Source organism: Phyllopteryx taeniolatus, chromosome 10, assembly GCF_024500385.1.
Source record: "Phyllopteryx taeniolatus isolate TA_2022b chromosome 10, UOR_Ptae_1.2, whole genome shotgun sequence".
Classification (NCBI taxonomy): Eukaryota; Metazoa; Chordata; class Actinopteri; order Syngnathiformes; family Syngnathidae; genus Phyllopteryx; species Phyllopteryx taeniolatus.
This window is the reverse complement of record NC_084511.1, coordinates 28,108,536-28,120,649: the sequence shown is the minus strand read 5'-3', so window position 1 is coordinate 28,120,649 and position 12,114 is coordinate 28,108,536. Positions and strand designations below refer to the sequence as shown.

General features: G+C 40.4%; 1 protein-coding gene across 7 annotated transcripts in view; it reads right to left on the bottom strand.

The window, feature by feature from the left end:
- spdl1 (spindle apparatus coiled-coil protein 1) overlaps positions 1-12,114 on the bottom strand; it is a 50,054-nt gene that overhangs the window by 34,633 nt on the left and 3,307 nt on the right. For 6 of the 7 annotated variants that reach the window (XM_061787151.1, XM_061787150.1, XM_061787157.1 and 3 more), the window contains exons 2-7: positions 11,720-11,993; positions 11,466-11,636; positions 8,770-8,946; positions 5,669-5,863; positions 5,433-5,573; positions 2,406-2,504 (exon numbers count right to left, since the gene is read on the bottom strand). In XM_061787151.1, coding sequence (XP_061643135.1) covers positions 2,406-2,504; positions 5,433-5,573; positions 5,669-5,863; positions 8,770-8,946; positions 11,466-11,636; positions 11,720-11,872 — 936 coding nt within the window. In that variant the 5' untranslated portion in view covers positions 11,873-11,993. The remainder of the gene's footprint in view (positions 1-2,405; positions 2,505-5,432; positions 5,574-5,668; positions 5,864-8,769; positions 8,947-11,465; positions 11,637-11,719; positions 11,994-12,114) is intronic. The other variant, XM_061787152.1, reaches the window with a different exon arrangement.

Genomic DNA, 12,114 nt, shown 5'->3' with positions numbered 1-12,114 from the left:
CTATTGACTTTTGACAATTTTTGGAGAAAAAAATGCGCATTATACATGAGAAATTACGGTACTCGAAACATTCGCGTATTCGTTGCAGCACTAATACAATGTTTGCCTCGATGTTTTTCCACATTTTACAAGGTTCACACAAAGGAAGAACTATGTGACAAAGGGGGATATGAAAAGGAAATGTTCAGGGTTATTCAACGGGAATAACATCATGTTAAAAGATTTACATCAAATGTAGGTATTCGTTCAATCACTGATGGCACAACAACACACTTAAGATTTAGGTCAGTTTAAATTCTTATTCTAAATATACATTTACGTGCAATAACACTAAAGTGTTAACAAGAGCAATTGGTCCAAACCGACCCAGAGAAGCAGACCTACCACCACTGGTTGTTTTCATGCCATTAAAGCCAGGACCAAATTGCATTGTGTCTTTGAAGTCTTTCAATTTGGCACACAATTTAAATACAAGAATTGCTGTGAGATGCGGCAAAATGTACAAACTTCTTTTCTATGTTCAGGCAAAGAGTATGCAATTTGTGAGGAGTTCCCTCTCCATTGCCACCCTCAGGCACTCTACCAATCGCCGGATAGCATGCATTAATGAAAGCTTGTTATCTTGCAAAGGGATAAGGATAAACATTGCTTGAAACACAAAGATTTGCAGACCGACTTCAGTTTGTTTTCATGAATTCACTTCAATGCAACTCTAATCAGTTAATATCCAATGTTATGCATTTTAAAGTCTCATAAAATGTGTTAAAATGAGGGCTAAAATCATTATAGATTATAGCGAGACTTTGGATGCAATGACAAAGACAAAGATATGACACGATGACAAAGTTCATAACTACAATCCCTACACAATTCAAACATCTCTCACTGCCTGTGCGCTACGACAAGTGGAAATAAAATCTAAACTATTTCACTTCAAGGTCAGATGACAAAGATATGGGGTCAGTTAAAATTCATATTTGAAATTGTTTATATGTTATGTAATACATGCATGTCACTTCCAGCAAGTTGTCAACTATAGTTTAGCTAAAAATGAGGTTTTTATTACACGTATTGAGCACTCCCCGAAAATACCCGAAGCTCAAGACACTGACCGGGGTGTGGTTACTCTATCCACCGCAAGGGCTACCAGAAGTGACGTTGCAATTGACTAACACAGCATGCTACACTCTATACGCAATGGCGAGCAATGTGTTGGAATATGAGGAGGAGGAGGATTTCGACGGACTTGCGCACCAGTGTAAAAACGCTGGGCCAAGCCACACCAGAGGTTGCCAAACCACAACTTGACCCAATGGGCCCCAATCTTAATCATCTGGTGGGTTGTGGGATGTTGGTCACTTGCTGCAAATGGAGACACCCTTCTGAGGCGCAATGCTGACTCCCAAGTCCCTGAAGCAGACGTTCATGACCATGAAGCGCCAAGAAAGTATTGGAGCGGCAGTGGCAAGGGAGTAGAGTGCTGTCGATGACCACCCAGATTACATTGACGCAGGACTTCTGGAAGCAGAATCCAGACACATCATATCTCTTCATACACTTCTGATGGGTCAGAAAATGGAAACCCGCAACCAATAAAAGGGAGATTCTTGGGTGACCTGAAAGGTGATGCTCTCACTCCCCCCCCCCCCCCCCCCCCCCCCCCCCCACTATGATACTGGAGAAACGGAGACTCCCATCTTGTTTACCCAAAGACACTGGGAGGGTTATGGAGCCCCCAATCACACACACCGCCTACTGAGATACTGAACTTCTTTTTACAGGGTTACACACAGGCCTCCCGCCTGAAGATAGCTGGGATAGGCTCCAGCACGCCCGCGACCCTAGTGAGGAGAAGCGGTAAAGGAGATGGATGGATGGATTATTAAATATAAATCTGGCAAAAACAAACAAAAAAGGCAAAGGGTGCAGTGCCCTCCAGGCAATGTGTCAACATAAAAACGCCTAAATTGACAGTTCAAATTTACAATGAAATAAAAAAAATTCCCAGAAATGTTAGAATCAGAATCATCTATTTGCCAGGTATGTAAAAAAACAGACAAGGAATTTGTCGCCGCTAGTTTGAGCCACTCTAGTATGACAACAGTCAGCCATTTTGACAAAAAAATACTTTGGAGAAATAAACACACACTATGGAATCACAAGAGTCAATGAGGAATGTAATGTTACTGGTAATGTGGTAATGCTGATACAATGACAATTGTGCAAATGATGCAGAGTCCTCTAGCAATAAAGAGCAGTTTGAAATAACAGAGTGATAATCTGGGACCATGACAAATGTGCCAATGGTGCAGAGTGCAAGAAAATTAAGCAGTTTAAAGTGACTAGTGGTGAGATCATCTGGAACCGTGACAATTGTGCAAATGGTGCATATTTCTGTCTTTTACCTCAGCGAAAAGAGAATTGCCTTTGCTGTTTGGATCCTGGGCCTGTTGTAGAACCGTTTCCAAATGGTCCTGGAGTTCACGATTCACCTCACGAGATTTCTGGAGCATAGAAGAGAGGCGAAGAAGAGACATAAACTGTCTGTTTTGATGTGGGGGGGGAAAAACTGTGTAAACTAACAGCTCATGAAACCTATGAAGGAGACTTTGAACAATTAAAAAAAAAAAAAAAAAAAAAAATCAGTACATTTTAGAACAAAATCTGCAGTAATCTGTTTGGAATTTGTATTTGAAGAAGAATTTTATCATAAATGACAATTACCAAAACATACAGTAGCATACATTCAAAACAACGGAGTGGCTGAATTGAAAAAGGAGGACAGTTGTGGAGAGATATACATTTGTTTATTTAAAAAAAGAGAGAGAGATACCATCACAATTGATGTTTTGAGAGCTTTGGCGAGATGTGACATGGTGACAGTTCTCATAAACATCCATCCATTTTCCATACCACTTATCCTCACTAGGGTCGTCGTGGGTGTGCTGGAGCCGATCCCAGCTTTCTTTGGTACACCCTGAACCAGCCAATCACAGGGCACATAGAAACAAACAACCATTCGCACTAACATTCACACTTATGGACAATTTACAGTCTTCAGCCTACCTTGCATGGTTTTGGGATGTTGGAGGAAACCGGAGTACCAGGAGAAAACTCACGCAGGCACGGGGAGAACATGCAAACTCCACACAGGTGAGGCCGGATTTGAACCCGGGTCCTCAGAACTGTGAGGCAGATATGCTAACCAGTAAGCCGCCCTTCTCATAAACAAATAAAAAGAATATTGAGGAAAAAAAAAAAAAAGTTTATTCCCCCCCGCCCCCAACAACTTTGAATTCAATGTATTGTTAATTTCTTTAATGGAACTTCATATAGTTGGGGTTTGGAGTAATAAATATTTTTTAGATCCTGTTGCGATTCTGAATCTATTTCTATAACTGATTTTTAAAAGTAAATCTGGTGAAAACCAACAAAAAAGTGAAAGAGTGTAGTGCCCTCTGGGCAGTCAATGTGGCGACAAGGTCCGAGTGACCAATGTGCACTTAGCGCTCGCTCTTCCTGACTTGATGACAGAGCACGTTTTAAGACATTTCCATGGTTACAAGACGGACTTCGCAGTGGCACACACAAAACACTTGTCAGAGAACACCAACTTTAGCCAGCAAGTCAGCTAGGTTACCTGGCTATCAACACGCATGCAAACACCAAAGGCATGAAAAAGGTGACAAAAAAAACCAAACAAAAACAAATGTATGGGGCTGGGGAGATCGCCCGGGCCCCCGCAGAGAATCTTTTTTATTTTAACATAAATTAAGCAATCTGGAAGACTCTGAAGAGTACTTATTTACACAGCTCAAGTACATGTTGATGTACAAATTTAAGATGAAAATTAAATTTGCCTCATATCTTTGCTTTTTTTGTTCTGGCCTGCCAAATTGAACCAGGCCCATCTCCACCTGCACCTGATGCCTGCTTCAAGCTGTGCCACATCAATCGCATCCTCCTCTCTAAGCACTCTCATTGTGGAAAAGAATGGACGGAAATCATTTGTCTGTTTCACTTCAATTTTTACAATTAGAAACTTCAAAGGCTAATCCCAAATGCATCCTCCAGGAAAATATTAAGTACAATATTTTTCTGTTTTTATTGGCCATTTCTGAATTTGAAGTTAGTTCATTCTGTGTTGTGACACAATCCCTAACATTGCTCCGTCGCTTAATACATTTAACATTAACATCTGTAAACTAATTACATAATTGTAGGCGTGTTTCCTAATTAATACAAAATGTACTTGCGGGTCTGCTTTTGTCGCCAATTTTACGTCTGCTCCGCTGGGACCACAACCAGGGCCACGACCGACAGCAACTCAACGCAAAAATACAAAAGACCAGCGCAACAAATCCCATGAGCAAAAATGTTGCTGAAACATAAGAGTAGAAATAGAGGATGTCCGCTCCACAGGTGGGTAGAGTATCCAAATATTGTACTCGGGTAAGAGTACTGTTACTTGACAATAATGTGACAAAGTAAAAAGTAGACCTCCAAAAAAATTACTTGCGTACAAAGTCGCTTGGGTTTTTATTGAACATTCTTATTTTTTGGGGTTGTTTTGTTGTTGGCCTTTGAAAAAAGATTTACATCAAAAAGAAAGGTCGTTGGAGATAGATAAATAGAAGATAGAGAGACAGAAGAATTCATGTTATATATTTATTTTACAAAACAACAAACAAATACCACTGCTGTCTTTTATCGCAAATTTGATTTCTCGTGTTTATAATATTAAAGTTTGTTTATTCCAGATTCTGTGTTAAAGTAAAATTTAAGTGTGTTGTCATATGATAAACTTTATTGCTACATTTCTGCAGAAGGGAAACATGCACATCGCAATGATTTTTCATAAAATATTGAGTTTGGCCCGCGACGTTGTCCCGGTTTTTAATTTTGGACCACCGTGAATTTGAGATTGACACCCCTGTGCTAACCAGTCGGGCACCGTTCCGCCGTAGCATAACTACTGAAAAGCTATTTGATGTTGAAATACTGACGCTATGGAGAAATATAGATAAACAAGGATTGTTGCTATGGCCCACCACTGTTGTTTTGGGTTGTAAACTTAGCGTTACGAACGCCGAGCACAGCGCGAGGGCGCTCGCACATGTTTCATAGTTGAAAACTGGAAAGCCTCAGGCAAGCTAATCCTAGACTCACAATATCCGGTCCACAACCCTACAACGGATGTATTTAAGGATTCCTGGTGGATTTTGTATCGAGAATGGGGTCTGCTATCGATACAGTCACATATCTCGCCTTTATGAACAGATATCCGGTGGTATCGATTTTTCATTCCCAACCCTATGTGTCACAGAACATTCTCTTCCGCTTGCTAACAAAATATTTGCCATTTTTTTTTGAGTGCTAAATAAAAACCAATCCTATGTGGTCTCAACAAATCGGGATTACAAAATGTTTACCTCTAATGCCGCATACCAGGTGGCAGCTTCTTTGTTTCTCTCCTCTGTAGTTTGCTTGAGATTGTGCTGTAGGGCGCTATTGGTCAATTGCAGCTGCTGCTCTCTGTACTGCGATTCCTTTTGTGTCAGTTCCAACTCCAACTGCAAAACAACAACTATTAAGGCCCAATCATGTCTTACACAACATACATATCCATTTTGTATGAAACAGCAGAGTGCCAAAATGTCTCCTTTACCTTGACATTCTCCAACTCCAGAACTTTTTTCTGCACATCCAGTAACTCTGACGTTGGTGAACTATGAGCGTCTTCATTCAGAACTCGAAGCTCCTCCATCTTATTATTCAGCACATTGGTCTGGAATTCAAGTTTTTCTTTCAGCTGTTTCTCAACAAGCTGTGACTCATCCAGAACAGATTGTAGCATCATTAGCTACAAGAAACAAACAGTAATTTGTGAGGAAAAAAAACCCTTGACCTCACTTCACTGTAAATCAGATTAGATTAACAGACAGACAGACACTTTATTCATCCAGTTGGGGATATTCAGGCATCTATGTATAAATATTTATTTTCATGCCCATGTGAACATGTAGTATGTTACCTCACATTTCTGTTGAATGAAACATCTGAAAATAAAAATTTACACACTAATAACTAGGAATGTCTCAATCACAGTCACACACACAAACACACATTAATACATACATACGCAGACAATTTTTTTTAATATATATTTAAATATTTAAAAAAATTGAAAAGGGTTATGGATGATATGGATATGACTCAGGTAATTAATGGCCCTACGAGAATTACAAACTCCACCCGCACTCAGATTGAGCTAGCTTTTACTAATAGGCCAGAATGGATCTTGAAGCCATACAATATGCTCACAGGATTGTCTGATCACAAGAAAATTCAATAAAAAGCGCTTCAAACCCTTGGCCACCACTGAATCCTATAGGATACCAAAACATGAACAACAAAATTTCCAAGATTCTATCCAAGTAAACTGGGATGTATTACTCGCTGGCAAACATTTAGATGAGGATTGTTCTAAATTTGCCAACAAAATACAAACAATTATTATACAATTTACACGGATAATGAAACTAAAAGCTAGAAGGAATGGCCTTCCTTGGTTAAACCCATTTATTCTGAAACTGATGAAAGAACGAGATAATTCCTTGAAGTTGTCAGTCAAATCAGGATACAATAGACAGCACTTTATTTCACTGAGAAATAGGCTAGTGAAAGAAATACTCATTACTGCTTTGAATAGCGCAAAGGGAAATGCTAAAATAACCTGGAATTATATTTTAAAACTATTGGGTGATACACAAAATAACAAAACAAAACTAATGCAAATTCAATGAAATGGAAACATCCTGACGGAACCTCAAGTGATGGCTGATGCTTTTAACAACTACTTCATTGAATTTGTGTCAGAAATCTCTGCTAAGTTTGCAGTAAAACAAAGGAAGGAATACCCTGCATTGTCTGCAACGCAGTTCTTTACTATTACAAATATTACTGAGACCAAAGTTATTGATTTAATTCATTCACTCAAACCATCTAAGGCAAAGGATGTTTTTGGAATGGACACGAACATGCTCAAAGATCTAGGTTCAACTCTTGCTCCTCCTATTGCCTCAATCATTCATCTTTCAATTTCATCTGGTCACTTTCCAAAGGCCTGGAAATCTGCTATTGTTACCCCTGTCTTTAAATCCGGTGACTCAACTTCTCTGAATAACTACCGACCTATAAAGCATTCTTCCGGCCATTTCCAAAATTGCAGAAACATTTTGTGTCAGAGCAGATTGTCCATTATTTACACAGCAGCTCCCCCTCTCTCCACGCCATGCAGTTTGGTTTCAGATCCAAGCATTCCACTGAAATGGCTACATGACTCTTCATTGAGAAACTAAAATCTTCTCTCGACAAGGGTGGAGTTGTAGGGGCGGTGTTCTTGGACCTCAGGAAAGCTTTCGATACAGTAAATCACTCTGTTCTTCTTACAAAGCTCTCAAAATGTAACTTCTCTCGCAAAGCTGTGAGCTGGATTGAATCATATCTGCAGGATCGAACACAATCTGTATCAGTTAACAACTGCAGATCAGAGTCTCTTAGGCTAACCTCTGGAGTCCCTCAGGGATCAATATTAGGCCCCCTTTTATTTAGTCTTTATATCAACGATTTGCCTACTGTTTGTTCCAAAAAAACATTGGAAGTTTTGTACAAACAAGTAATTCAAGTGATGGATAAAAAAAAAAAACAAGGCACTATCATCACTGTGCAATTTACAAAAAAATACAGTCTTTTAAACTGGGACAGTCTTCACATATTTGCAGATTTCAATTAGATTTCTAAAGTACTGCATGATTTGGCCCCAGCTCCTCTGGCGGAGTTCATCAGCCAAAGAAAAGCTCTGAGCGTGTCACTCGAGGCTCTGTCAGAGGTGACGGTCTCATTCCTCTGCGCAGGAGCACTTTCACTAAGTCAGCCTGGTCAGTGAGGAGCGCTGGTGAGTGGAAGGAGGTGAAACTGCTTACAACATACAAGGCCTTCACAAAAAAACGGAAAATGTGGCTAGTTAACACCTATAGCTGCCAACACTAAAACACAAGTATGTTATGATGTTTTTTTGTTATGCTCAAATGATTTGTGCTTTTATTCTCTCTTAATAGTGTAGTAAGTCTTTGATTATGTATCCTGTATTATATTGTCTTGTAGATGTATTTTACATCATGGCCAGGGGACTACAGATGAAAACTAGCCTTCTGGCTAATTCTTGCTTTTTTAACCATGTGTACTTCATGTGTTTTATGAAATTGCATTGTCCCCTTTCAAAAAAACTGATTAATAAAAAAAATACTGTGCACGATGCCGACGTGGAGTAAATGTCTTTTGCGGAGCCGTTCAATGACGGCGCATTATGACATTAAAGCCGTTCGGCATAAAATGCTAATTATCAGCCGATACCGATAAGTCCGATAAAATCGGTGTAAAGTCTGATAAAAACCTAATTTTTATCTAAACTATGGTTGAAAACTTGCTGGAAGTTAAGTGCATGCATTACATAACATAAACAATGCAAATATGAATTTTAACTGACCCCATGACATCTTTGTCATCTGACCTTTAAGCATCTGAACATACGCTCGGATAGAAAGATTATATATGGGTAAAAAACGTCTTGATTTCTGGAGTCAACTTTGGGGGTTCGCATTATATCCGAGAGCCAATTATACAAGAGCAAGTACGGTAACTATTAGTGTCTCCCCTTAAATGTAAGGATTTTAAAATTTTATTTTATAGTTCAGAAAGTATTTGTACCTTGTTGTTGAGTTCATTAATAGTGGTGCAGTGACTCCTCTCGAGTTTTTCCTTTTCATCTTCCATGTTCTGTCGATGCAGTTTCTTCAAACAGTCGACCTCTGACTGCAACGATTCAATTAGCCGGGTCTTCAGCGCCACTTCCTTCTGCAGCGTATACTTGTCTTGCTTAAGATCCTTGGATACGCATCAGAGAAAGAGAAACTATGTTTAAACAAAACTCTTACAGGGCACACGAAGTATAACTGATATAAACCTAACTAGACATGCCAAATTTCTGACAGGTCCGCTGGGCTGCATAATATATCTTTTGAACATAGTCATCGCAATGTACGTGTGTGCAATAGTCACATCGCAGGGCCCTGCGAGTGTTGGTGATAAGCAGTAAATCAACTGCAATAGTAGTAAGTGACCCGCAGAGGGAGCTGGTCCGACACGATAAGATTAGCACCGATTTTGCGGTAAATTATAACCCATCAAACAAACATGGAGAAGTCCAGAGTGTTGTATACTTATTCGGGCCTGGCCAAACCACTGCTCGGGAACCGCATGGTGTTCTTTAATCGGTTTCTTGCAGCTCTTTAACGCCACGCTGTACTGCCGGTTGGCGGGCAACACGGAAACAGCTGAAACGGACGACACAATTTCCCATAATGAAAACGCTCCATATAAACACCGTAATCGGAATGAAAAGGCCAAATTTGAATGGAATTTCATTTGGTTTCACAAGTAAATTTTCATCATGTTAGCCGTGACTCGAATGTGTCAGGGTGCGCTCTATGCGCGCATGCTGTCTTGATGTAAATGTGGGGTGACATCATCGTTTACGCATGTAAATATGGCGTCTTCCGGCCAGAGCGTGTATTTGGCAGAGAGCTTGTTTTTAATCAAGTTCTTTTTCTTTTTTCTTTGAGTTGCAGGAACTCACTATAAACCAGATTTGCAAAGGATTGTTGAGGGCAAGGAATGCCAAAAGTCCCACCGAAGCAACATGCCTGGGAAGAAAAATAACGCTGTTGTAAATTATATTTTTGTTTGTGGACATGAACTGAATATTGAACTGCAAGTTTGTTTGTAAAACAGTGCACACAGTGTTCATTGTTAAAAATAACTGGTCTGCGGTCTTCGTTCTGTGGGACATTTACGGTGCACAGTAGAGTTACATCTAACCAGGAAGTAAGTAGCTTTATCCAACAACAAGCGCCACATGTATTGTCAAACTATCAAGGCCTCTGTCAGGCTTTGTCTCAAGAATTTGATGATCCAGAGGCCCCAACCGGCTTCCTGGCGGCTCTTACTGTTAGTATAATTCAATTACTTCATCCACACAGAAACTTGAGAGCATGATTTGACAGAACGCCTGCATGTTCACTTACAACCGTTAGTGGTAGCACTAGCTTGCTAGGCTACATAACGTTTTGTTGCCTGCTTGCGAGCGATATCGTATTAAAAGTACAGGAACGAACGTACCTCAAGCAAGCCTTGAATGAAAGTCCTCTCCTGAGCACCGGTGACCACCAACACAAGTTTTTCCCCATTTTGTTCTCATAATACAGTCAGCGCGATCCACTCCTGTTGTCGTCGCCACGGTAACAAGTGTATCCGGTCGCATTTGATTTGACAAGAAAAAGCCCAATTACCGTAAAAAATGCGAGGCGGTGGTATCAGAATACAAAATTGTATTGCTGTAGTCTGACATAGTGCAATCGTGAAAGAGCAAATTTGTCTTGTCTGATCGGTTATTACGTGTTGTCTGTCCCACACCGCCGACGTTTTTTTAAAATAACTTTATTGGCCATCAGATATTTACAGTACTACGTCAAAAGACACGCGACAGAGCTAAAAATAATCTAGCTTTTGGATTCAAATATACTGCGCACGATGGCGATGCGGAGTAAATGTCTTTTGCGGAGCTGATCAATGACGTCATTGATCGGATCGGCGAATGATGACATTAAAGCCGATCAGCATAAAATGCTAAATATCGGCCGATACCGATCAGACTGATAAGATCTGTGTAAATTCTAAATATTAGTGCCTTATTCATTTTGGGGTAATTACTAGTTCCCAACTTTGCCCTTTCCCGCTCTGACTCAACCCATTAACCACTCACATTGTCACACGTCCTATTTCACTTTTTACGCGCCTAGGCTTTTTCTTCTTTCACCAGTAGTAGTGGTATTTTCTTTCTCTTAGTGTTTCCCTATAGATCCTTCATAGATTTCATTAAATAGTCTATAAAATTCCAATCTTGGTTGTGTTTTATTTGTGTTTGGAGTTTAAGTAAGCCTCTGTTATCTATAACTCGTATTTCATAAAATGTAGCAACTTTTAGGTTATGAGCCTGATAAAAGGTTTGTTGTCGCTTTCTCCTAAATTTTCTACATATAAAAAGTGACGTGGTGCCCCTTTGCGAGACAAATTAGTTTGATTTTCACGTTAAAGCGTAAATCGGACTAACTCGGAAGCGAACGCAGGCGTTTACGTTTCTTCGTATCGTTTTCCAAATTAATTACATTTTTATTTCAAGCAATGTACGCTACATAACTGAATATTTTCCAGATGCATTGTATGTGTGTGATTAACCATGGTGTGCCCTGCCTCCACAACCTAGTCAACTGGGATGAGCTTCCAGCTCACCTGGGACGAACTGTATAAATTGTAGAAAAAGATTGGATGGATTTAAAATGTCATACCTCAAGCACACACGTCATCTCCAGCCTCTGTTCCTCAAGCCTAGTTTGCGTTTCTGTTAGCTGATTAAGCAGATCCAAGCCAGCATGGGCAGCCTGCTGGACTTGCTCCTCCTTTCGCCTCAGTTGGCCTTGAAGATAGTGTTTCTCATCCTCTGCTGCTGTGTCAGACATCTGATGAGACATACTTCTAAATTAAGGTTTTCAACTTCAAATCAGGCGGCACGGTGGCCGACTGGTTAGAGCGTCAGCCTCACAGTTCTGAGGTGCGGGGGTTCAATCCCCGTCCCCGCCTGTGTGGAGTTTGCATGTTCTCCCCGTGCCTGCGTGGGTTTTCTCCGGGCACTCCGGTTTCCTCCCACATCCCAAAAACATGCATTAATTGGAGACTCTAAATTGCCCGTAGGCATGACTGTGAGTGCGAATGGTTGTTTGTTTCGATGTGCCCTGCGATTGGCTGGCAACCAGTTCAGGGTGTACCCCGCCTCCTGCCCGATGACAGCTGGGATAGGCTCCAGCACGCCCGCGACCCTAGTGAGGAGAAGCGGCTCAGAAAATGGATGGATGGAACTTCAAATCACAGCTTAGCACAAGAATAACATTTTGTAAATTTCTGTATGAGATAGGATTATGGCATAGTAATTGACAACTC